Source organism: Fringilla coelebs (genome assembly GCF_963513975.1).
Source record: "Fringilla coelebs genome assembly, chromosome: 2".
Classification (NCBI taxonomy): domain Eukaryota; kingdom Metazoa; phylum Chordata; class Aves; order Passeriformes; family Fringillidae; genus Fringilla; species Fringilla coelebs.
Genome location: NC_140029.1, coordinates 98,336,112 through 98,362,272, shown reverse-complemented (window position 1 = coordinate 98,362,272; position 26,161 = coordinate 98,336,112). Strand labels below are relative to the sequence as shown.

General features: G+C 40.2%; 1 protein-coding gene across 9 annotated transcripts in view; it reads left to right on the top strand.

Annotated features, from left to right (window-relative positions):
* Positions 1-25,307, top strand: part of BBX (BBX high mobility group box domain containing) — a 137,794-nt gene extending 112,487 nt beyond the window's left edge. For 6 of the 9 annotated variants that reach the window (XM_084200923.1, XM_084200922.1, XM_084200919.1 and 3 more), the window contains 5 exons: positions 709-857; positions 8,477-8,563; positions 15,633-15,830; positions 16,504-16,696; positions 19,256-25,307. In XM_084200923.1, the coding sequence (XP_084057049.1) occupies positions 709-857; positions 8,477-8,563; positions 15,633-15,830; positions 16,504-16,696; positions 19,256-19,343 (715 nt within the window). In that variant the 3' untranslated portion in view covers positions 19,344-25,307. The remainder of the gene's footprint in view (positions 1-708; positions 858-8,476; positions 8,564-15,632; positions 15,831-16,503; positions 16,697-19,255) is intronic. The other 3 variants (XM_084200918.1, XM_084200921.1, XM_084200920.1) reach the window with 3 other exon arrangements.
* Positions 25,308-26,161: the final 854 nt, after the last annotated feature.

Genomic DNA, 26,161 nt, shown 5'->3' with positions numbered 1-26,161 from the left:
GAGTGCTTTGTTTTCTTCTGGCTGTTAGGAACAATCATACCTTGTCTGTGGATTTCCTGAGTTGTAGTTAATCTGCTGACAGTCATTCAGGTTAGGCTGCAGTATGAGGCATGCTGACTTTCATGAAAGCATAAGCTAGTAGCATTTTTCATCTCACAGCAAATGAAGTACGAGGGGAGAAGATCTAATCACCCAGAACAAATACAAAACTAATTCCCAGCCCAATGCTTCATGTTTCAGAATATCCACAGAAGATTGATTAGTTTGACATTCTTCTTCTGGTTTGAAATGCTGTTTTCATTCTGGTGTAAGAACTTTTATGTGAAGTTATTTCATTGGTCTATTTGCTGGTTTTACTGTCTTTGTTCATTCCCCTCACAGAACATACAAATCTCTTGTACAAATCTGTGCAGCAAACAGAGCTAAATGTCACCAGTATGACATTGATTGGTTTTTTTTCTGATTTTAACATATGCTACTAAGGTAATCAATTTGCACTGTTACAAATGCAGAAGCAGAAATGTACATTCTCATTCCACAGTTGGATTAATATATACTGGTTTGGTGTTTACAGTGTGTGAACTTACCTGATTTTCCCCTCTCTCTGTGTAGAAAGGTGTGTGTGTATACACAGACATGCTCTTAAGCAATATATTTTTTCTACAGAAAGAGTTACATTTAATTTGAATGGTTTTGTTTCCCATTTAGCTTAGCAAAGTTGGAAGAAGAATTTGCAAAGAAATTCAACAGCCTTCCTCAATACAGTCCTATTACCTTTGACAGGAAAAATTCATCTGTTTCGAGGAAAAAGCGAAAGATTGGAAGCGGCTCATGTGAACTACCAAAATCCAACAAAGGTAAGTTGCCAAGTGCAGGAAGTTCTTAAACAATGGCAGTGCTGTAACAAGCTCAGGAATTTATACATTCTTACTTCACTGTTACCTATGGAAAGTCTGAAGTCAAAGAATTACCTAGCACCGAAGTTAGTTGGTTCTTATCTGATTTCATTTTCAGGCTGATTGTTTTCAATTTTGATACTTGGTTTTCATGATAAGTAGAACTGGGTAGAGTTTGTACACTAAATGTATTTCTTATAGCAAGAAAGGTTTTCAAAAACATAAGTAATTGTGAGGTAAGTGAATTTGACAATCCAAGTTAAAAATGGGGAAAAAAGGGCATATGATCAAAGGTTATGTTTTCTAAGCTTAGTTTTAATTTCACTGTAATTTTAGTATCTGTAAATTAAGACATAGGATACCAGAGATGTCTGAATGAAACATCTGGAATTTTTCTTCTATCAAGATTATAGTTCTGTCATAAGTTTTGAGCAAAAAATGTCCTGATGTGATTAAAAAAAAGTTAGAGGACATGAAAACCAATTCCATACCCAGCTCCATTGCTGAGGCTCATGGAAGGAGAAAGTCATGACACACTTGGCTATTTTTTTATACAGGAAGCCTGTGACACAGAGATTGTAGAGAAGTGACAGTGTGGTAGGGTAAAACTACTTTTATACTGTGGCAGAAATACTGATGCAAATATACAGTACAGAAGCATCACAAAATGAAGGAATTTTATACCAGTAATTCCACAAGACAAAAGGATGCTCAAAAGGATCCTCATCAGGCACAGTTTGCAATGTGAGGTTGGTTTTCTTTTCTGCAACAATGGTAGTTCCATTGAGTGACAGGTTTTAAGATCTAATACGGCTGTTTTAGCCAGGTGACCCTGGATTAGATCTATGCCTTTTGAATGCTTCACAAATAATCACATTACAGTGTGCAGGATTGAACAGCTGTTCTTTTTTAGTGCATGCCAGTTTTGGTATTGATTTTTGTAATTAGATGTGGAACAGCCACTTTGCAAAATTAGACTTGTGCTAATACCAAGCTAGCTCTGACTTCAGCTGCCTTTAATTTTGTTTTATGGTATGTATTTGTCAGAACTTCTTAAATGAGCATGAATGAATTGCTTTACAGCATGATAACACACTGGTAATTAAGCAACATCTGTTGGGAAGAAAACCTCCTCAACTACAGTGATCTAGCAATTGAAGTTGTAGTAGCAGTCCACTGGATTTCTCGCTACAGAATTTACCTGTTCAGGTGTCTGTATATTTAAAAATTCTGCAGGCCCTTTGTTGTTTGGGAATGGTAGGCTAGAATTCTGCCTCAAGCCAGGTAGCCCAGAACTGCATTCTGCTTTTGGGGAGGCTCATACAGGAGAGTTAAGTTTTTATCTTTGTTAGCATCACTTAAAGAGCTTTGGAATATATTTGGCCTTGTCTCAAGGGAAGGTCAAAAACATAACTGCAGGCTGGTTACAAGCCTGATATGAGTAGCGTTGGCACAGCCCTGCAGAGACAGTCATGCAGCATTTGCCTCTGGCTGACAATAAGGGCTCTTTAAATTAAGCCAGCTGACTTTGCACTGAGCAGATGGTAAACAGTCACATGAACTTTTCCACCAACTGAGCTCTGGGGTTGCAACAAGGAGCCCCAGGGCAGGAATATCAGATAGTAACGCTGCTCCTTCTGTAGTGAACATCTAACCACAGCCCCAAACTAAATCCAGACAGAGCTAGTGATACCTGCTCCTAATGCCAGTGAATGTTGAATTCACACACTTAAGCTGGACAGTTTTGAGGCAGTCATTCCAGCTCCCTGGAGAGCAAGGTTCAGTCAGCTCTCAAGAGGTAGTTGAAAAACTTTCCAGCAAACCATTTTTCTTCTGGAAAAGAGGGGTTGCTAAAAAGTAAATATTTTATGGCAGTAGATAAATTTTAAATGTGTTTTATTTTCTTAGGATGTGTAAAACTAGAGGATGTGAGTTGTGGATTTGAAATTATCTGACCTAAAAGTGAATACAGGCAAGCTTACTAGCTTAGCAAGGTTTGTTCCAGTTGAGTCAAACATTTATTAAGCTGAATCCTCAGTTTAATTTGTGATGTACTGACTGTCTATTGAGCCTCATTGTGCTGTTGTCTGGTGAAGTGTGATGAATATAAAGACTCTTAGAGAACCGTGGCCTCCAAACATATAGCACAAGCAGATCTGTGTGCTAGGCTACTGCAAGTACTGCAGGAAATTAAACTGGCATATCATGCAGAATAATAGAGCTTGGTTTGGTGTGGTTATGGGTCTTTTAAATTGTTCTGCTTTTTTACACCATTAGAATTAAACAAAAGTAGCATTTTTATGCAATGAGCGTGAACCATGAAGGGTCAATATAATCTTATGGGTGTGACTGTGGGGATGTGGGAGACCTTAGCTTCACACTGCTCTGTATTACTGTGTTGTCTGGAGCAGTTTCTGCTGTGAGGCTTTACCTTGGGTGTGTGTCTGCCAGGTAATTAGAAGAGTTGATCAGCACAAATAGTGTCTACATGTGTTTTTGGCCTCTGGGTGTTTCCAAATAACAGATAAAAATCAGCAGGGATATGTTTAAGTAAACACTCCTTGAAGTGATGTGCTGCTTTTTTTGAAGGAGTGTATGCAGGATCATAAACTATCTGCTCATTTTCACTCAGCACAGATAACTACTTAGTTTTTGAAGTCTACAGTGTCTACTGAACATTTAAAATTTAGAAAATAGGTTGGAGTGCTGCACTCTAAACCTTCCTCAGGATGTTGGGTGAATAAAAACGGAGAAATGTTTTTGTTTGTTGGGTTTGGGGTGTTTCTCTGCACCCCACCCCCAAATGTAACTGTATGCTTTATGTTTTATTTTGTGCTGGATTGATTCTCTATCAAATGTCATTAGCCTATACCTAGAACAGGCTTGATCTGCTATCTAATCACACAGTCAGATTTGTCAGGATGTTTTCCTGCTCTGGAAAATCAGTAGGGCAGTGCACACTGACTACTTCTGTTGTGCTTGTCATGTCCAGTCCACACTTCAGCCAGTTCTTTCACCTAAAAACAGCTGAGGAACTCTGTAACATGAAGGCTGTTTCACATCCACACGTATAAATGAAAATTTGAACCTTTTCTTGAATGAGAGGCACTTTTTTTTCCCCAGAGTTTCGAAATTGTCTAAATTCTGCTCCCACTGAAATGATTGGGGGTATTTCTTGAACGGGAATAGGACTGAACAAGTCATAAAGCTTTGTCAAAATCCACATCAAGCATTCTGAACTGGGAATGTGCATATACAATAATAATGCCACAAAATGGCTGAAGCTGTATTGAATCTGTGCAGATGGCCTGCTCCAACATTTACTGGAGCTGTGATTGTTTCCTTTTTTTTTTTTTTCCTACTTTCCAATGGCATATGTGCCAAAACATCCCAGAAGTCAGCTGTCTGCAGTGAGTCACTAATCTGCTTGTATGCAAAAGTGAGCAACAGGCAGAGTCATTATTTCTGCTTGGTACTTTGAAGAAATGCTCACTTATACACCAAGCACTGCGCTGAAGTTTTCATTTTGGGAAGGCAAAGAGGGGAATGCACAGTGTGCTTTTATTTGGGGAAGAGATTGTCTACTTTTTTTTTTTTTTTTTGGCTTTTTTGTCTATGGCCTCTAGGACTAGAAATAAAACATCAGCTTAAAACGGATGCTGCTTTGTGGCATTCCTCTTGGTCTTACCTCTGGGGGTTTTTTTGGCTCAATTCAAAGCATTCAGATGCTTGAAGATTTCATGCTGTAACATTCCAAGGATCATGACCTGAAAATACAGTGCCTTCCTCAGAGAGATGCAGAAATGCACAAACTGTTTGTCCTGATTTTGTTAGGATCTTATTGAAACATCCTCTGTTTGATCAGATCCTTAAAATGGGGAACGTTATGAGAGCAAAGGGGGCCTATGCCCAGAAATTTGGAGGAAGTGCAGCTGTGGTTCATTTTCTTGCCTGCTGCTTCCCCAGGCAGCTGCCACTGCCCATAACAAGTATTCCCAGGAAGAATCACTACTACCCTCAGTGAGCTCTATGGACAAGCCAGGGATTAAATCCTGTGGCAATTTCTGAAGTGCTAGGGAGAGGAATAACCGTATAGAATATTTCCAACAGAGTACAATTAGTAGATGGCTGTATAACAATGTCAAGTAAACTAAAATGAAAAGGTTTTTTTCAGCTTTCTATAGGAAGGCACATCTAGGGTCCATTGCCTAACAGCAAGACTTTTAGGTTAGTTTTTTCAGCCATGGATTTTCTCTGGATTGAATGTTCCAAGTGGCATTTGTTCGAAATCTTGGAATACTTGTCTGTTGTCCCCATGAAACAGGTGTAACACAGCTGGGCATCCTGTCAACTCCAGCATGGTGACTGTGCTTACACTGTTAAGGCAAAGAGTGTGGATGAAGTTTCATGTGGAGTCAGAAGTTACATTAAGTCCAAGTATGAACTGTTGACTTATTTAGCTATTCCCATCTTCTCTTTCAATGCATTTATGGCAAAGGGTATTCTAAGTGTCACTGGGCACTGTCTCGCAGGAGTAACAGCTAAAAGGGAAGGAAATAGAAGGTTTCCTTACTGAAGGGCAGATTTTCTTTTGGCCCTACTAAAGTCCTTGGATTTTCCATATGGGAAAGTGGCATTTTGAAGATACAGGGTGATGACAAAGGTGCCTTCACTGTAGGGAAAAAAGAGATGAAATACACAGGTGTAGCAGTGCTTGTCGTCTTCTGAGTTTTTCATCTCAGTTGTTCTGCTTAGAGTTGCTGGCACTGGCTCACTGTCTGTCATAATGATTGAAGTGGTTTGTAGGGTGCAGGTTGAGCTGTAGAAATTGAGACATGGGTGATATGTAATGTGCTGCTTCTTCCAAGCACCTGAAAAAAATCACTAATCTGCTAAGCAAAGAATAATAATAACAAAAATGTCACAAGAATCATGTAGTTATGTACCTCTGTCTTCTTGTGGAACTGGTGGGAAGACTTGTTTCTGTTGATGTGAATGAAGTATCTGACTTGGTATCAAGAAAAGCTTTGTTCTTTAACTTAGGCTTTTGCTCAAGCTCGCCGAGCTTTTTCATTCCTTGTTTAACATTTTTGTTGCACTGACACTAGACTAGTCCTCTGCGGTGCTCAGGAAACTGTTGGAAAATTTGCAGAACAACACTTCAGTAAGTTTGAGTGAATATGGTCTGTTCAATTGTACTCTTTAAGTGCTTCCCATACAGGTTCTAGTAAAGGTGTTTAGATTCAAGCTGATGTTGCCTAAGATGATCTCTTGCTTGGACTTTATTTGGTTTCTTGTTTGACTCATAGATCTTTGGAAGTTTATTAATATTTCTCCAAAGTTTTGATTTCTTCCATATTAAAAAAGAAGTAGCAGTGAGCCACAAAGCCAGCAAGGGCAAGATGCTGAAGTTTCTACACCTGCTTCTGTCTGGCATTTTAGCTTTCTTTCAGTAATTTTCAGTATTGATCAACGTTCTGGTTTGAAAGCAAAACCAGTGCTACTCTAACTCACATATACAATTTTAGGAAAATGGAAAAGGAAAACCATAACAGATGTAATAACAGACAAGAATAAACCACTGACAAAGTCAGAATACGACGTGACCTGACACCCTGTTGGTCAGGGTGTTGGTAGCAGTCCAGTTGGATTGGTGACTGCAGTCCTCCTGGAGTGGCAGATACGGTTTTGTTGGAGCAGTGATCCTGTAGAAGGGGTGTAGTCTTCCTCTGAAGATCCAGTGGAAAAGACAGCCATTCCTCAAGGATGGACAGGGAATCCAGAGGAAAGGCTGACTGTTGTGTCCCAAATCCCAGATTATATCCAGGTCGGGATGCCTAGCTCCTCCCCCCTGGGCAGAGCATCTGTCAGTGGGCTGTTATCATTCTGTGGGTCATGTGGTGGGTTCATTGAACAGAAATGTCTCCTGGAGGGAGTTATCTCTGAGTCAGGTGGAAAGGCATTGATGGACCCATTAACAGGAGATAAGGAAAAACTATGCTCCTGCTGGTTTCAACAGCTTTTGAGAATGGGAATAGAATACATCTTTATATTGTAACCTAGGACAATGAGACAGCCCAGTGTCTGTGAATGGCTGTCACTTCATAAGACTAAATACTTCTTCCATGTGCTACACACTTTACTCTTTCTTTCCTTGCATATGGAGTCTGAGATGGCAAATTGCAGATGTATAAGCAGATTTACCCTGATTGCCCATTTCTGTATGGTTGCAGTTGTGTCCCAGTAGCCAGTGTGTGTGTCTGGTTCCTTTTAAGGACGAGGAGGAGTGGAAAAGGTGGTGGGTAGAATCCTGTAACAGGTGAGCTAGAGATAGGAAGCATACGTGCTTGTTAGGCTATAAATCATCTTGTCATGTGTGTAGCATCTCATTTCTCTTTGGGCTGGTCTGTTCTGAACTAGCCTGAAGACTTGCTTGTCCACTGTGTTTTTGGAAATAAGATTTTGAAGTTGAATTTCTGTAGACTCCCTAAAATTTGCTTTGCATTGTGGAGATCATGCATCTCTTATGCCTGTGTTGCTATTATATCACTGACTGCTCCCCTAATGAGGCAAAGGCTAACTTCTTGATGACGTCTGATAATGGCATATTTTGTGGTCTGATGTCACACAAGATGTCTTCTGACTGCTCCTAGTATAGACTCCGTGGGCAAAGTAGGAATGATACCATGAGCTGGACATAACATCATCTTCCTCCTCTGGGGGCTTTAACTGTTGCACTTAGTATATCTCATTTCTGGTCACTAGAAAGGCAGTTGTAGCTCTTGCATCCACTGGTGGGTTGGTGCTGACTGTTCCCACCCTGTTGCTCCCTCCTACAGTGGGATGTGGAAGATAATAGGAAGGGCAAAAACAAGGAAAAATGCTTCCTGGTTGTAGTAGTTTTGCAAAACTATTACACTGGGTCAAGAAGAAGACAGTTTCGTAAGTTGGAGGGAGGAAACAAGTAATGCCAAAGCCAGCAGTCATTACTAGCAAACTGATGTCCAGCCAGTACCTGAGCACTAGACAACTTTATAAAACACTTTCCCCAACACAGTTTTGTGCTGAGTATGGTGTAAAATACCTCTTGGCCCATGTGGATCAACTGTCCCAACTATGTCCCCTCCCAGCCTCTTGAACACCCTCAGTCTACTTGCTGGGGTGCTAGAATGGGAGAGATCTTGATGCTTTGTAAACACTGCTCAGCAGTAACTAAACCATGGGTGTGTTTCCAGCACTGTTAAGTTTACTCCCTGCCAACCAAGCCCAGTGTACATGCAAAAGAGAGTTTATCTTCAAGTAAGCAAGAAAACCCCCTGTTTTATTGTATGGCTAGGCTTTCCTAAGAGTTTCATTCCCCAAAATGCATTGTATGCACTTAAACATGGGGAGGTGGTGGATTGAACTACAGCTTGCTGAAAGCCTCCAGAGTCCCTTCAGGCAGAAGGTCAGGTTTTGTGCTTCCCTGTCAAATGGCAACTTGTATTATAGGAAGGGGAGGTTGTGCAGTGCATAGTGTGACTGTTGTACTCTTTTACAAGCTTCTAATTAAAAGTATGTATTATTAATGTTGTCTGTAGGTTCATTCCAGTCTCAGGAAAAGAACTTATTCCACAAAATTGTCAGCAAATTTAAGCACAGAAAGAAGCTTAATGTTCCGGACACAGGTACTGGTGCATTGCTTAATTAAGGTTTTCAGCTTCCTTCTTTTTCATTTCAGTCTTGGGGAAATGCTTCTAGACAGAGACACCTCAGCTATCTAGTCTTTGACTGCTTTGGTTCCTTATTTTCTCTGTCTGATGTGATTCCATTGCCTTCTGGTTCCAGCTGATATTACCTTACTCCAGTATTATGCTGTTTTGTTTTTACTTGGCATCTCCCTTTAATTACAGTTTCCCTGCTCCAGATGCCACGCAGCAGAGCTAACAAAGCAAGGGCAATTCTGCAGTTAGCCCCAAAAACTTTTTTCTTCTACAGCTCACAGCTCTGTAGTCCTTAGGCTGCTCTTACCTGCATTCTTCTGTATCAGTGACCATATTGTTTTGCCAGAACATGTTTGCATGTCCCTGTCTCCTATTCCTGTGATTTCTTGCTGTCTGGAACTTTGCTGGTCCAGGTGAAAGAGCCTGGTCAGAATGTAAGCGCTTGTTTCTGCACCAGATCTCAGAAATACCAGCATCCGACCCTGCCTCTGTAGAAATCTTAAACCAGCTTTCTGTTTGCTTCATACTGAAAACACCTTCTGCAGTTTTTTAAGTTGTGTTCTGGACCTTGTCTGCCCGCTACCTACTGTTAGCTCTCTAAAGTCTTTTTCTTGTTTCACTATCATAATCCTGCATGCTAGGAACTCAAAACTCTTGAGGGGCATTTTCGAGTGTGTACTGGATTATAGCTTAGCCTGCTTCCCTGGGCCCTTTTTCTTTTATCATCGCGTTGCCCGCACTGTTCAGGTCATGCCCAGGCTGTTCCTCTGTTCCGCAGTGGTGTTCTCTCCTGCATTGTTCCTGTGATGTAGGAAAACCCTCTCTAGTTCTGCTTACTTAACTCCATTAATTTTGTCTGGTTTCTTTCCCACCCATGTTCATCTCTAAGATAATAAAATGGTTGTTCCCATCTCCAGTTTCCCCAGCTGCCGTTATGGTTAATATCTTTTCCTAAGACTTGGCCGTGTATAATTTCCTCTCCTTTTCTGGTGCTGTGCTTTCTGTCATCTTTGTTGCACTTACGCTATTTTCCCACATAGGCTCTGCCTGCTCTTCTGCATTCCATGGTGCAAATAATTCGAAATTACTTGCTCTGTCTTGTTGTATTTTTACAACGAATATGTTGTGGCAGTTGCTTATGAGAAGTAACTATCTTGCTTCCATGTCGGTGTAGAAAAGGCATCATGCATTAGCATAATTTTTATTTGGCGTCATTCAGATTTTGTTCCTGAATTATTAATAGACAAATTACAGAGAAATAGACAGATTATTAAGAAAAATGGGTGTTTATATTCTCCTGGTGGAAAAGAAACAGAAAGCATTTAATGGATGATTAAGAGTAAAAAATATAAATACCTTAAAATTTGCAGATAAAAATGTGGGTAAACAAAATGTCAAACCCTGCATTTGTTTAAAAGAAGCCAGCCTGTTTTGATACAAAGTGAAATGTGCACTATGATCAAAGATTCAACCAGGGCAAGTGTTGAATACCCTGGCCTCATTCCAGTGCAGCACAGAGGCATGTCCTTGGAAGTTAAGCATGTGAATAATGTCATAGTGTCTAAACATTAAAGATGTGTCTGTGCATTTGCTGGGGCAGAGCCAGCTTGCTAAGTTCTTCCCAAGACTAAAGCAAGTTCTTCCCAAGACTAAACTTAGGAGCCTTACACAGCCCACGTATAATCATCAGAGGAAAGGCAATGGATGTCTGTATATTGATGAGGAACTTCATTTTCCCCTGAATTACAGAGGGGAGAAAATTTGGAGTCTTGCCTACTGTGAAGTGTACCGTTAGTGACTGAAACCAAAATGTTGATCAGCAAAGGGCAGTATGGGCATGGCTGCAGCAAGTGCTGGACAGCCTGTCCTTCATATGCTGCCAACTGATCTTCATCCTCTATCCAGGAGTTCCTAGGCAACAGGCCCTAAAATGTGTGGCTGAGCTGTCTCATACTCTGCAGCATTCAAGATGGGAATCCCAGAATCTTCATTTCAATTCAGATAATATTTATTTGAGCATTTTATGAATCAAACAATAAAAGAAAATTTCTACTCCTTTTTGTGGTTAGTCTATACTTGTGATAAGTCACAAGTCTAACTAATGTGCGGTTTTGGTTTTTGTGAAGTTAATTTTGCAGAACGAAGGAGCTTGAATGTTTGTATAGCTGCAGAGGAGACACTTGAAAGGATTGTCAGCAGAGATCATGCTGGCTTCATGTTTTTTCATCTTGAAAAGTGTGTGTGCCTGTGTGCATCTGTTAGGAGTGAAGGAAAGTAAGTGCAGTAGAGGCAAATTTAATGTGGTTGTGTTGTTTTGTCTGTGTGTCTCTGGTACAAAAATCTGAGTGAATTTTGACCACATTTTACACAGCAGCACCAGTGCGTGTCACCATGTTAAGAGTTTGCAGCTGTTCATAGAGCAGGGTACAGCCCAGTTAAACCCCAGTGAAATGCTATAGAGAGCACACAGTACTGCAATTGAATATGTCGATAGATACATCTCTTCCTTAGGAAGGCTGACAGAAGCATAGCTGGACTCATGCCTGTTTGGGAAAGTTAGCACTCATCTGGGGGTTTTATTTTTCTGCCACACCAGAAAGGCTTTCCGCTGGGAAGGAGTACTCAAAATAACAAGTCAGTGATTGCATCTTTGCAGGTACACTTTGTGAGCTGTGCTGAGGCTCTTGCATGGTCTGTGTAGCAGCCAGCTGAAACATTGGCCTTGGCACAGGAAGGGGAGAAGAGAGGATGAACACATGCACTGGTCTCAGCACCAGCTCACTCGTGAAGCAGCCCTGTCGCTGCACCTGCTCCCACAGCAGCTCTCCCACACACATCAGAGCCCTGTTTTGTGGCACTTGCAGCCCAGAGGGAGCCAGTAGCTCTGTGCCTTTGGCAACCATTCTGGTTAGAGGAGGGCTGGATCAGGACAGGCTCCTGCAGCAGAGCTTCCTGCCCAGACTGCTGTCTCCTACACCTGGTTTGACCATCTGCTGCTTTGTATCTCTGCTTGTTAGTCTCCAGTCCTTGCTGCATCTCTGTGTGCTGCCTGGCCCCAAAGCAGTATTGTAGCAGTTTCCTATTGTCAGAAGAGCTGGAATTTCTGCCATGTCGGTCTGGCATCACTTCCTTGGTGAAGTGGTTCTGTAGACACTGATGACTTGAAGCAATGCTCTGTCTGGCTAGATTTTCATTGTTTGTCTTCATAAAGACAAATCATTACATCCTACCTGTCTTCCTTGATACCAGCATGCTTAGACCCACAGAGCGTTTGTTCTCCACCAAGTGTGGTTAAACATCTGCAGCTCTCTCTCATAACCAGCATCACTAAAGAAATTCTTTAAAGTCTGTGTTTTGTTGGGGTTTGGTCTGAAAAACTCATCTGAAAAGCTGTGGTGTGATGATTGACTTTGTTTTTCTTGTTCACAAAAATTGGGGGGGGGGGGGGGGCAGGAATAAGACTCCGTGTCCTCTGCATGCCTGCAGAATAGGATAAACTGTCTGTGCAGACCTTTAACAAACCTAGCTGAGGAAACCATCTGCCATAGACCTCTGGGTATGTCTCTCTCAGAGTAATTTCTGCCACCATAGGCATGCCTGAAGGCCCACACCTTCATGGCATATTCTCAACTCTGCTTGCAAAGATAGCCTAGTAGTTCTGCCCATGCCACTGTCACGGAGAGCTGAGCATGCAACTGCCTGTTGGCAGGACTGCACAGTAACTGCAGAACCTCCTTTCATGTCTAGACAATGTTCCCCTGAAAATTAGCTGAGTTCCTCTCAGGACAGCTCTTGAATGCAGGACAGTGTGGAAGCAGAATGGATATCAAATGGATTAAAGAAAACTACAGGGAATTAAACCTGGCTAGCCCTATCCTTCCTGCAGAATAAAACCAGGTCCTGATTTGGAGCATCTATATGGATATACCTTTGTCACTTGAAGCAGTGGGGTGCTGTTCCTCTTGAAGAAGGTGCAGGAGCACATAGTTTAGATGTAGAGTTGTTGAAACATGGACTGCTTTCTCCTCCACAGGTCCGTGCAAAGGGTCTTGTGAGTCAAGCCTTTGTGTGATTTCCAAGTCAAGTTTTATGTGTACTCAAATAATACTCTGCAAAGAAGTCAGTGAAATGATTTCTAAACCCAGTGTCCACTAAGACTGCTAGAGAAGAGAAAAAGATGCTCTTCCCTTCGACATTCACCCTGCACCCACACACACAAAATACTCATTATTCACCTTCAATCCTTCCTTCTTCAAGACTGTATGGCAGCAATGTTATGTTGAAGTGATAAACAGCTTCTTTTAGAGCTAGAGGAAAAAAGGAAAGTAGATGACTTTCAAGTCTTATTTCAAGGATTAAAATAAAAACTTGGGAGAGGGAATAAAAAGCAATATAAAAACATGGAGAGGGACTATACTTACTGCATCTGAGCTTTTACAGCCACCTTCTGCTGTTTCTTAATCAAACATGCCAACATCATATTCTCCTTATGTCTTCCACTATTGCCTATTTCACCTTTCAAGGTTTTTTTCTCTTTATTTTTTTGACACATACAATCTAAGAAAGAATATTATAAAAGGGAACTCTCAGCTGTAGGGATCAATCAAGTTAATTTCTAGTGACCTGATATACAGCACATCTAATTAAATGCATACCAAATCAAGTCTCTTAATTGTATGTTGTTCATTGTTTGAAATCATATCTTAATTTTTTTATTAAATGTAAAAAAAAAAAGTGGGTTGTAGTACTAAGATTAAAAGCATTATAAACTCAATCAAGCTAGAAGTCAAAGTGCTAATTAGAGCAAATCAGAATTAACAGATAGTGTTGGACTACAACCAGACTGCTACATTAAAATATAATCAGCACTTATGAATTCCCAAATAAGAAATCTGGAGAGAAAGCTGCCTATTTAATTATACATTCCAATTAAGATCCTGGTCTTGATGCACAAAGCTTATCTGAACATCTCACTGTTGGCCCAGCTGAGTTACTTGAAAGTCACATTTGCAGTCATTGGTGCTTCTACTTAATTGGACTGTTACAGGGTGGATCTTTTCCTGTGCTTTCTCTTGAGCACTCTCTACAAAAAAATCAGTTTTACAGCAAAGCTGTGCTCTGGAGAGGTTGGCAGGTCTAGCTAAGCACTTCATAATGCTAATTCAAGCTGTGTGCATTTTTTTTCCAAATAAAGAACATGCACAAGTTCAAAAATGTTTTACAGGAGAGCATAGGTGAATTAAAATCATCAAAAAATTAAAGTTTGGAATGTTTCAAATGTTTGTGCATGTATGTACTAGATCTGATTGTATTCTTGGACAATAAAACATTAAAAGGTCCTTCCCATTCAAACAGAAGAGCAAAGGGCAACTGCTAACAAGATTAAATGTGTTAAGGCTATTCTCTTGATCTAGTCCACATCCTCACACAATGAACAGTTTAAAAAGCCAGCAAAATATAAAGGTGTTATATAGCTATATCTTTGAATAGAAAGTTCATTAAATCTACAAAAGCAGCAATAAACAGGAATGCACACTAACGTGAAAGGCAAAGGCCATGCAGACTGTTGTGCAGTTTGTGGGGCTGAATGCTCCTGTGTGACACCACCAGTCTCAGTGCAGGAGATTGGAATTGTTCAGTTCATAGCCCTTCTTAAAGAGCAGTTGTTTGAACTCTGGTTTCAGTTCTGTGTGTGTAATTTTTGCTGGTCAAACCACCCAAAAAGTGACAAATGTGTCTTTAAAAAGTCTTTAAAATGGGGAGAAGGATTAAAAGAAGCTGGAGGGAAGAGTAAGCTAACTGTAGCCACAGTAACAGCTGTGGAAAAAATCTCAAGGACTACTGCGAAGAGATAGGATATAACCTGACAGGGAGTAAGGAAAATAATGAGTTGAAAATGCAACAGGTGGGATGAGGTGCAGGCATTAGGAAAAAATACGTAATCATTCAGGATGGCAATGTGCTGGGAAAAAATACCTCAAGAACTTGGTGCAGGTATCATGAGTGTTCCCAATTTCAAAACAGCTTAGACAGGCACCTGTAAAAATTTACTTGAGCATTCTATTTGCTACCTGTAGCCTCTTTCTAAACCTAGCTGACAGTGATCACAGACAGGGCAGGCTTCATAACACTTTATCACAGGAGGGGAAAAGACGTCACAGATTGCCTTTATGTACTAGTGATACCCCGTGGGATCAGCAGAATGGCTTATTGGATCAATGTAAATTACAAACAGTTGGCTACTAGGCACTGAGCTGAGACTTCGAAAGCTTAAATATGTTTTGTGATTGCTGCCTGACCAGTTTCTTTGTAAACTCTTTAGTTGAGGGAAAATTTGGGATCATGTTCCAGTTCAGCTACTTCAGAACATCAACACTGGAGCTGCTGAGAAAGATTTAAACTGTTCCTTTCTCATTCTCTGAAACTATAGGACAGTATTTCTATCATGGTATTCTATCCCCTTCTTACTTCAATTTTTTAGCATGCTTGTCTTCAGCTGTGATCAAGTTATGCTTTTTTATTTGCAGCCTTTGGGGTGTTTATAAAGTTTGTTATTTTGTAAAAGGCAGCATTTTCCCTTTCTTAGAGGAGTTGATGTAGAGTGACTAAAGAGGTAAGACTGATTTTTAGTCAGGAATTGCTGAATTCTGCTTGTCAGTCCATCTGTGAGCTAAGATAAGCTTATGTGAGGACCCTTGTGTTCCTAATACATTTTGTCTCTTATCCACTTGCTGATATCTGTTGCAGAATGTTTTATACACAGCAATACCCTGCTCCCTCTCAAGAGCAGCTACCAATCTCACAGTTTTCTTGGCAAAAATTAGAAACTTGAACCTTCAGTATATCTTCAGTATATCTTTAAGGTGGATTCTGTTACTTCACTGCAAACATCTTGGGCATTCAGATCTTATCTTGGCATGGGTTATGCTCTTAAGTACCTGTGAGGAACAGTTTTATACAGATAGATGCAAAATGAATGTAGCTAGTGGCTGAATTATTCTACATCTAAAGTTGTGTTTTTATTCTCTTCCAGCCATACTATTAGAAGACAGAAATTCCAGTGAGAGTGCCTGGAAGAATAAAATTTCTATATCTGCCCTAAACACTCCAGAGCCAGCAATGATGCATGAGCCTTTAGTTGGCAGCCAGAAAAGGAAAGCAAGGAAAACGAAGATCACGCATCTTGTCCGAACAGCAGATGGGCGAGTGTCACCAGCAGCAGGGACACTGGGTAAGGAAACTGGAGTTCATATTTCATTAAAACTGAATGGTTGCAGAAGGTTTGAGGGTACAAGCAACCTATCAGGGCAGTGGTTTTTAATTAGTTTGTTTTCTTACCTACTTAGAATGGTCATTATTTAAAATACAGGTATCAACCAACTGGGAAATCACTGAGTCCATGATGGCCAACTTCTTTTGTTTGAATGACCAAATTTGTCTTTTCTCCCTATGTATTTTATTCTAAAAACTGTGCACTGGTGCAGAGAGAAATGGAGAATGGTTACCTTTCACAATTTGTTTCCAGTCCAGCAAAGAAATTGCACTGCACCTGATTATAGGTTGTAAAACTAAATTTCATAGTATGACAGTTAATGCCAGAATCTTTGTTGGAGTTCTCCAGTAAGATAATCTTTCAGGACTGCCGTATCTAAAACTTACACAAAAGCTCTCTTGCCTGACTGAAAAGATCAAATTCAGTTGAATATAAAATCAGTAAACTGCTTCATACTGTGCTTCTGACCTGGTAGCTTGAGTCAGAAGAGGTTACAGCATGAATCAGATGACACCAGCAGAATCAAAGTCCTAAAGGTACGGGTTCCATTAACTCCAGACTAGGCAGCATATCAATAGGCTGCAGTGAATTTATGGACTACGTCTGCATGCTTAACTTTCTTTCTTTGCAGAGGAGAAGCCAAAAGAGCTGCCACAAAGTACTCTTCAAAAATCATCAAGTGCAGAAACAGATTGCAACAGTGAATGCTCCAGAAACACAGAGACAGAAGAAAACCACAGTATTACGTCAGATATGCCAGCGGTGTCTGCATTTTTTAGCTTAGCTGCTCTAGCAGAAGTAGCAGCCATGGAAAATGTACACAGGTATGGTTTTCTTTTCTTCTTTTTGTCTTAAGTAAATAGCATGTGGCTGACAGCTTGTTCAGAAAGCATATGAATAGCAGACTGTTTAATTTGGCTGCGTTTCCCTTCCGCAGCTTTTTATGAATGTCTGCTTTATCACACTTGCTTAGTCGTGTTAAGTCTTCACCTTAATGACAGTGTAACCTGTTTAGCAGTTAGTAAAAGATCCTTCCCACTAAGCTTATGTACCAATTTTTGTATATAAACAGGCTCTATGTGTCAGATAATAGCAGATTTAAATAGCTACTGCATGCTGATTTGCATTTTCCAGTGGCCTAAAACCTAAGATGGTGGAGAGAATTTAATACATTTTGAGATTAACTTTTTTATGCTGAACATGGCTGAGGGAAGCTAACTAGTTATTCATACTCTTGTGCTTTGCCGTGTGGGAGGCAAAGCATCTGCAGAATAGCATGGAGCAGAACAACTCTGGCTGATGGAAAGCCATGGTAGCTTAGGTTGGTCCTCTCAGTTATTGAGTAGGCCATCCATACAGATCAGGTGGAGAATTACTTTCTTATGAATCAGTACAGAATGGTCAGACCTGTGATAGGAGTAAATCAATTACAGCAGGTCCTCTTTGGCTCTTGATTTTCCAGAGTTGTTCTTTCATGGAACTTACTCGATATGAAACCCCGTCCTCTCCTGCAATAAAAACTTGTTGAGGGAGCATTGGGCCAGCTTGAAACCTCAATTAACCTCAATTAACTGTCCCTCTCACGGGCCCCATAGATGAACCCTGTCCTTTTTGGGCAGGCTGCACATCAAATGCTCAAAGGCTTTTTAGAAGCTCAGGAACCCTAAAAGAAATAGATCTGCTGGTTCCTCTCTGCAGAAGCTGTTGTCTTGCTTAAGCAGTGTTGTTTTGGGTGAGAAGTGATTTCACGCTGCAGTCAGGCTGTCTGTCATCATAAGCTGCAAAATGGAACTTGTGGAAGTGCTGTGCTAAGTTCTGCTCTCACTCACACCATTGTGGTTTCATTGACTGCCATTAACACTGACCAAAAATGCACAAAAGCAACAGGATTTGTTCTGCTGTGGTTTTTCTTCCTTGTGCCTCTTTAAAGTTCTTGTCCTCCTCTTGTCCTTGTTGAAGCGAGCTAATGTTTTGCAGAGCTTTGTGCCTGGGTCTTTCTCTTTGAATCCCATCTTTGTCATGTCATTATGTAGCTCGGGCAGTGCAGCACCTTTCATAAGGCCTGAAAACACCAAATGGGCAAATATCCCACAACTGTTGGAAATGCCAGTTTGTAATCACCCTGAGGAGTGTGAAATGACAAGATGGGAGGACTCTTCCAGTAGAAAGTTAGCCACCTCTCTCACTGACTTGGCAAATGGAAGTCAAAACAGAAACCTAAATCTTACAGGCTATATGCTTCTCTGTTTTCTACTCTGCCAGCTGTTGTTACTTTTCGTAACTCACTTTATTTGCAAATACCCAGAAATGTGAAGAAAATAATTGGAGGTTTGCTTGATGTGTTTCTTCGGTGTCTGAATGTATTTTTTTTAATAGTTTCATAGAGCCTTGGGACCTGGGGTCCTTCTGGTGATGTGGTTTGAAGTCTTCTGCTTATCTTTATTTACCTTGTGCATGCCTTGGTTAAGCACTGTGAGTCAGACCTGCATTTTGTGCCAAGGCCACTTCATTGCACTACCCTTGTGTGAAGAACATGAGTACCTGTGCTGGGGGTTTCTGCTGGGGGTCTTAGATGGGCCAGAGTGAGGTAAAGTGTCCCTGGTGTAAATAAGAAGCAGGCCCCAGATTTTCATTGCTACCAATGACAAATATTGTAACAAAAATAGAACCTCACCTGTGAGAGTAACAGGCAGTGACATGCTTGGTGTATGTATTTTAAAAGGCAAGCTGCAAAGGAGTTCTCCCGAGTCCATTTGGTACCATGACTGATGTTGATTTCCAGCACATAATTCTGGCACAGTTTATTTTTATGATACCCTGTGCCAAGAGATCATTTTTAAATTAACACTGCTGTAGTAGTGAAAGAGATCTGCTAGGCTGATGTAGTCAGGTAACGTGGAGGAATCCCAGGGCAACTCTGCTGATGAGTATATTTCCATATTGCTTAAAAGCTGTCTGTTGACTCACACTAACATGATCTGTGCCTCTGTGCATTTACCTTTTGCCACACATGCTATCTGCTCTGCTTCTGAGGGCTGCAGCAGCCCCCTTACAAAATGAGTCACAGCACTTGTGTGCTCTTAACTTACTCTTATGCTGTCGATTTTGCTTTGGGTAGTCAAATACCACCACATCTGTTTTTTCCTGCCTTTGTATTGTGATGTAGGTTGTCCTCGGGATATTGTGTTACTGTTGCAGGTACTCCTCTGCAAGCAGATGTAACCAGAGTATGTGAGCACCTGCAGCACTGAGGAGTTACCATGCTGCCGTGTCCATGTGGGTGCTAAACCCTACAGCTGCTGCTTCCTGTCCTTTCTGGTCTGATAACAGCACCTCCTGTGCTCCACGTATTGATGGGTGGCTTTTGTTTTCTTCTTTTGCAGAAGTCAGAGGGCCACACCTCTTCCACATGATGGACAGCCAAATGAAATGTCTCAGGCTCCAGTGCTTATTTCCTGCGCTGACCAGTGAAGCTCCACTTTATTGTAAAACATTGTGCTTTACCTAATATCCTAGCCTTGTCTTTACCAAGGGAAGCTAGTCAGTCCATATGATGGAACTAGAGACTGCAATAAAGTGCTTATTGCTCTGAGTGGCCCAGAATTCACTGGAAGCCAGACGTTAGCAACTTGGGCCAGGTCCTCAAATTGGAACCCAGTATGTAGGAGGGTGATATTGTCTATTAATGAACTGAAATGGAGTGATCCCAGAGCTTGCTTTCTATTGAAGGCTTTTAAACAGTAAACAGGTGGTTGGTGTGAAAAAGGCTGCCTTTACTGTTAGCTCACACAGCATCTCTTTTACCAACCAGAGAGTACGACAACTAGTTTCATATAATATCTAGTTATTCTAAATGAAAAAGAAAAAAAAAAAAAACCAACAAAAACACTGACGCACTGCACTAGTTACTATTAGATATTCTTAGTCATTTTTGTACATGAAGATTTAAGTTCTAAGATGGTTTATATTAATAGGTTATGCCTACGTTTATATTGTAGAATGAATTTAAAACCTGTTCCAGAGAACTCAAGGCAGCCTGGACAGATGTACCATTGTTAGCGGTGTTTGGGCAGCCACGTGGTCCAGATGTTCTGCACTTTTATATTTGCCACCAGAGTGGTAGAGTTTACTGGGAAAAGTTCTGACAGGCTACATTTGGGTTTGTTTCTTTTTAATTTAGCTTTGAATAACCAGGATGATGTGCATTAGAAAAAGGTGTGGTGTATGGAAAAGAAAATATTGCAGATAATTGACTTGTCTTTCATGCCTTGGAGGGTTCCTTTATTTTTGCATAGATATCTGAGCGACTTGGTGAAACTTTCCTGTAAAAGAAAAGTACTGCAAATGCGTTTTTCAAAAGTGACCTTAGTATTATTTCACAGTTCTGAATAACTTAAAACCATGACTTTTCGATATAATGTACACCAATACACATACCTTTTACATTTTACAGACACTGGCATTGTTGTAGTTACTATGCACAGTCCAAATCAGCTTCATAGTTTGCATAAAGGGCCAATTACAGTTCGGGTTGGTGAAGTGGAAAGCTGTATACAGTTAAACTACAACTGAAGAGTAGCATTTGACTGGATTCAGACTACCAAACAGATCCATCTGCCAGTTTCTGTCTCTGCTTGTGTTGAATTTTTGTGTTTTGCTGTCATAAATGCATCCCAAAAGCAGGCCAAGTGTATCACTTGGCCTGTTACCTTCACTATTCTGACTTACACTATTGTATAACCAAGCATTGATTCCTACCAATAGATGCAAAATGATCACTAGTAATTGATCTAAAGCTACAAATTCAACAGGGTACTTCTTCTATAGCACAAGATGTTTCCCTACTTTTTGCATTGTAGCACAACAATTTACCAAATTGGACTCCAGCAATAATTTTCTATTAGTCTTCGTCACACCGGCTGAACTTTTGATAGTATTAGATTGAGTTTGAAGTTCTTTGAATTAAGTCTTTAAATGATGCAAGTTTACATCATTCTATCAGGCATTCTTATTTATACTTGACTGAATTGATAATGTGTTTTGAGGTTATTTTGTAACTAATTTGATGTAATAGCCATATGGACAGTAACTATTAATGCTTGCTAGGTTTAGCCTTTCATTGTTGTAGTTAAGTGAAAGTCTCTGGTTCAGTGTCAGGAAACAATATGCAGTGTACCACAAGAGTTTGAAGAAAGGATTAAAGGTGTGACAAAAGGCACGTAGCTGGGGAAGTGTCACTGAAACAGCAACATCGAGGATACGTGTGGTGAAAGAAGGGAACAAGAGAAGGACAACAAAATTTACAAACCAATGAGTCAGTGAAAAGGCTTTTTTAAAAATTCAGGTGACTAAATGTCTAAGAGCCCCTAGAATGCCATTGCAGCTTATGGTGGTATTTTAAATAAGATTTTATTAAAGTTTTATAAGTTATTTTAACAAGACGGGAAAAATTTAAAAGACTTAAAACTTGGGGGTCACAGCAGGGTGGCTTTTGGAGTTTTGGACCACTTTATAATTAGCTGAAATCCAAATATGTTACAGTGCAGGCCGTTCACGTTGACAATGGTACTAACTTATTTCTCTAGAAACCTTTAGAGTAGATATATTTTTGTCAAAGCACCCCATCCTTCCTCGATTTAAATTTCAATATTGTTCCTGGAGATATTTCTGTATATTAATGGTACCTTTTTTAAAAGAAACAGAAAATTACTTTTTTCTATATTAATTAATATCTTACTTGATCTGCTTTTCCTTGACTTTCCCTTAGAGAGGGGGTAGGGTTGGGTCAGTTTACTGGATATGACTGTTTTCAGATACTTACAAACCTTTTTGTAGATATGCTTAATTTTTAAGCGATTAGGCACTGAGAGTAGCAGAAATCCTGCAAAGCTTTATAGTTCACTAGGCATCTGCCTTTGTTGGTTCTCTGAGTGATGTCTTGATTTGAGTAGCTAGAATTTTCCCTGAATCTATTAGAAGGGGTATCAGTATTTTCAGGTAACAAAGTCTGTTAGCACAACAAAAACTTCAGACCAATATCTTACTGTATTGGGTTTGGGTTTTTTTCCTTGTTTGTTTTGTTTTAATTTTTATTAATTTCAGCTGCTTTCATTTTGGAAAATCTTACTGCTATTGTACTTCAGTATACCAGCAAACACTGTTACCTGTTAACACATTGTCCACAAATGCCTCTAGAGAAGAAATTGTTGCACCTTATGTATATCTCAAGCAAACCAAAATATGATGCTTTTCTGCTTTGTTTATTCTGAATATGTTGTATCATAATTTACTGAACCCATTTTAACTTAGCTAAAGCTATCAATATTTATGCATTTCACATTATTTTCTGGATCTGAACCTGTGTATAAATCTTTCTTTGAAAAAAATGACAAGCATTTACTGTAGTTGTCCTCTATGACTTATCCATGGGAGGGGGGAATCTTGTCTCAAGTGTAAAATGCAGTACTGTCCCAGTTTTTCTTGGCTTTTATTTATTTAGTCATCTTCGCTATTTCATAGTTCTTAGGCATATGAAATGCATTGTCATAGCCGAAGCTACAGATCTAAGAAGCTGGGAGAAAATTACTGTAATGTCTTCTTTATTGTTCTAGTACTGTATACAAATATGGGAAATATGTTCTGCAGAACATTTGAGATGCAGATTCTTGTCCCCACAGTAGGCTATTTTCCAGGTATTAGACCAAATCAATCAAAACTTCTATCTTACAGGTCTTTTCTGACTAAATTATTCTGAAACCATCTATGGAGATTACTTAATGCTCTGCTCTTGGCAGTAAGTACCCCTTGAATGTGCTGTGATTTCAGAAAAGAATATATTTATTTAAGCTCTCTGAATGCTCTTTTATACTAATAGGGTATCCCAAAGTCAGGAGCAAGAGATTTCTTGGTAGTTTGGGTTTCTATTTTATAGCACTGGTGCATGACTTTTGAAATTAAAGTGATAAGAGTTGTTGGAAAGGGGCACAAGAACAAGGGACTGGTAGAAGTGTGTGGATTTGTGGTGTTTAAATTCCAGCTTTGATCTTTATTATTTGGGTGAAAGCTGCCTTTGATAGCACAAGGCTGAAGAGCATTCTGTAGTTTGTATCAAGTAGAGAGTTGTACATCACGTCAGTACAAGGGAATGCCTTATAGTTTGGATGCTGTCTTTTGCAACGCGATATTAATTGAAGCAATTTTAATTTCCACTGCCTGTTTAGCTACTGTACAGATACTGAACCAACTGAAAGCAAGTTATAGACATGGGGCAGCTAAGAGCACGTAAGGAAAGCTGTCCTTTATCCTCAGTATGGCAACATTATGGCAACGAAGGGGAATTAGAAGAGAATTTAGATGTGTATATATAGGGGGGTGTGTGTGTGACTGTGTGTGTGTGCGCGTGCACCTGTGTGTGCCTGGGTGTGTACATTCTGCAAAAAAATGATGTAGGAAACCAGAAACATGATGGGTCTACAAGACACTATAATGTATGTTGACCCTTTTGAGTGCACTCCCTTTTTTTTGAATGCTGAGTCTAATATGGCTACCTCTCCTAAAAGACTACTTTTGTTAACTTCCATTTGCTTTCAGGCTTGATCATGTAATCTTTTTGGCCGCTGATACCATTTGTATATCGTTGTGTGCTTTATTTTCCAAGAGCAGCATTTATATAGCGCAGACACCATAAAGGCTGAATATACAGTGGTAGCCAAACTATGTTGCTGGAGCATTTTTGTTTAACCTCTGCCACAGTCATATGGGTTGCAGGAACCAAGCTCTGCTAGGTTCAGTGAGATCAGTTTCTGTAAGAGCAGAAGATGCAGTGCTTGAGGGGTGGTGGACTTGTGATGTTTCCAGAGGTGTTGAGTAAGCCACATGCTGCTCTTGAAACAACTTCTGGAGTTTATACTCACAGTCCTGACTGTGCAACTTGGGTGTTGTATATCTTATGTTATCCATTAGACGCTGTTTGTTTGCTGTGCCTGTTTAATAGATTGTAGAGCTCCTTTGCCATGCTTTGCAATACTCATGGCATTCTCCCTACCCTGTGCATATTTTTGAACTGTCAGCTACAGCTGCCAGGATGCTGACGCCCTTCAGGACACTTCAGGACCATGAACAAGTACATACTTAGACTGTGAAAGGGTTACTTGCCTCCTCCCCTGAATTCCCCAAGAAAAAGGCACAGTGAGGTTTATGGTCTCACCTAAGTACTACCATAGTCATTTATATACTCAGTATTCTGTACTGCATTGACAACTTTGAAGAAGCTTATAAGATAGATGTCTATTTCATGTTCCCCCACTAATTCTTTGATGGCAGAAATCTAGGAAGGCTTGACATGAGATCTCCACTCAGCAACACACCCAGGCTTGGGCTGGAAGCCCTTCTTCCTTAAGGGGCAGCGTTGTTGGCACTGTGACAGTTGTGGGAGCCCCAATCACGGACCACTATGCTCTTGGATTTAAGCGTGGGCTTGCATGATGTTCCCGGGGGAAGCACATCATCATGACCTAGGGCCTTCATTGAGGGGGAATTTTAAAAACTGCTGCAAATAGCTTAACATTTGTGGAGTTCTTCCAAAGAATTATATTGTAGTTTCTGGATCTTGGCTGTTTGGCATATACCAGCAGACCTGTGCTGTACTCCACTGGAAAAACCACATCTGTTCAGGAAAACTGACCGGGCTCCCGAATGTAATGCTTGTCTGCTCTTTTCAGCTCCAAGCTGAAACCTTGTTTGCTCCTCAGTACTGCTATACTCCAATCAGTGGTTGGGTCTTTGAGGGCAACAAAAGCAGGAGAGGCATGTACATGCATGTGTCTGCACGTGTGTGTACGTCCACATACACACAGTGGAGTGCAGTGACTTCCAGCATGTACTCTGTGCTAAAGTGTTCCCATGTTTGCTCATAAAACAACTTTGAAGTTTTTCAGATGATAGTTTTCCAGCTTCCTTGCTAGATTTTGGTATCTTCTTCACATTACACAGCATAAGGTGTGAGTTTCAGAAATCACATCTGAAAAAAGCACAGATCCTGCTGACCGGGAGGCCTGGAGGCTACAGAAACCTTCTTTCTCAGCAGTGCTTGCTTTTAATAACCAGTATCTGTTGACAGTTTCAACACAACTGATTTGCTATGATCTTTTATCTTGGAGCCCAATCCTTCAACTTCTATTCCCACATGTATTTCCACTGAATTTTGACCTGGTATATAATTTTATTCTCTCCAAAGTTTGGTGTAAACATACCTTACAAAAGTTCATTTCCATCAATGGTATAACAGAGCTACTGCCTTCTTAGTTGTGTGTAGTTAAGTCAGTAAGCACATTTATAGAATGTCATACTTTACTCAAAAACCTCTAATTTGATACTTCTAAGCACATGTTAAGTCATGTGTATAACATGCTAAAGTGCATCAAACTGTGATAATGAAGCTGAATAAAAGATTTAATAAAATATTCGAAATATTTGATAAGGACCTTTAAATAGATTTCTTTATGTTCATTCTATTTTGGTTATCTAGCATGTGCCTGTAAACAGTTTCCCATTTAAAACTAATGATTGCAAATAAACGCTATTCAAATGGAGCTTCTTTGATACTTCACCTGCTTTACCATCAAATGATTGTTTACTTTAACATATGGCTGAGGTAGCAGTATTTGCAGAATTTGTTTTTAGCTGCAGTATACACTTGTTGGGTTGTTTATATTTAAACAAGCTCATTTCAGAAAATGGAAGATGCCAAAACCCAGAGATGGATCCTCAGAACTGTATGCTGTAGTTTTCTGTCAGATCATCCACTCAGCTTCTACACAATGACTGTGAAGATGTCATTTACTTTGCAAAGAACTTCTCCCCAGTTGTTCTTCCTTACATATGTCTGTACTGGGAGCTTCCATTTTATTATTTAAAACTTCTGAGCCCGGCTCAGCACTGTTGACATTGCTTAGAAGATCCACAGATCCATTCAGGTGCCCCAGAATTCTGTAGACTTACATTGCATGAATCTGGAGACTGTGGGACAGAGAGAGACAGGACTCGGTGCAGCTAGGCTTTAGAAGAAAAGGTTGCCTTTTTTTCTGAGCTTTCTAGGTATCTACTTTGTTTTTGTGGATTTTGTCTTCTTTGCACAATTGGGAAGCTTGTTGATAGTCAGCAGAGATAAAAGAGAAATCATCCCAAAGAAGAAGCCCTTGCTATGATTTCAGTTTTTGGACATAAGAGAACTTACTCAGGAATGGTTTCTCTTTTAGAAATAAGTAGCAAGTGACATCAACATCTAAATG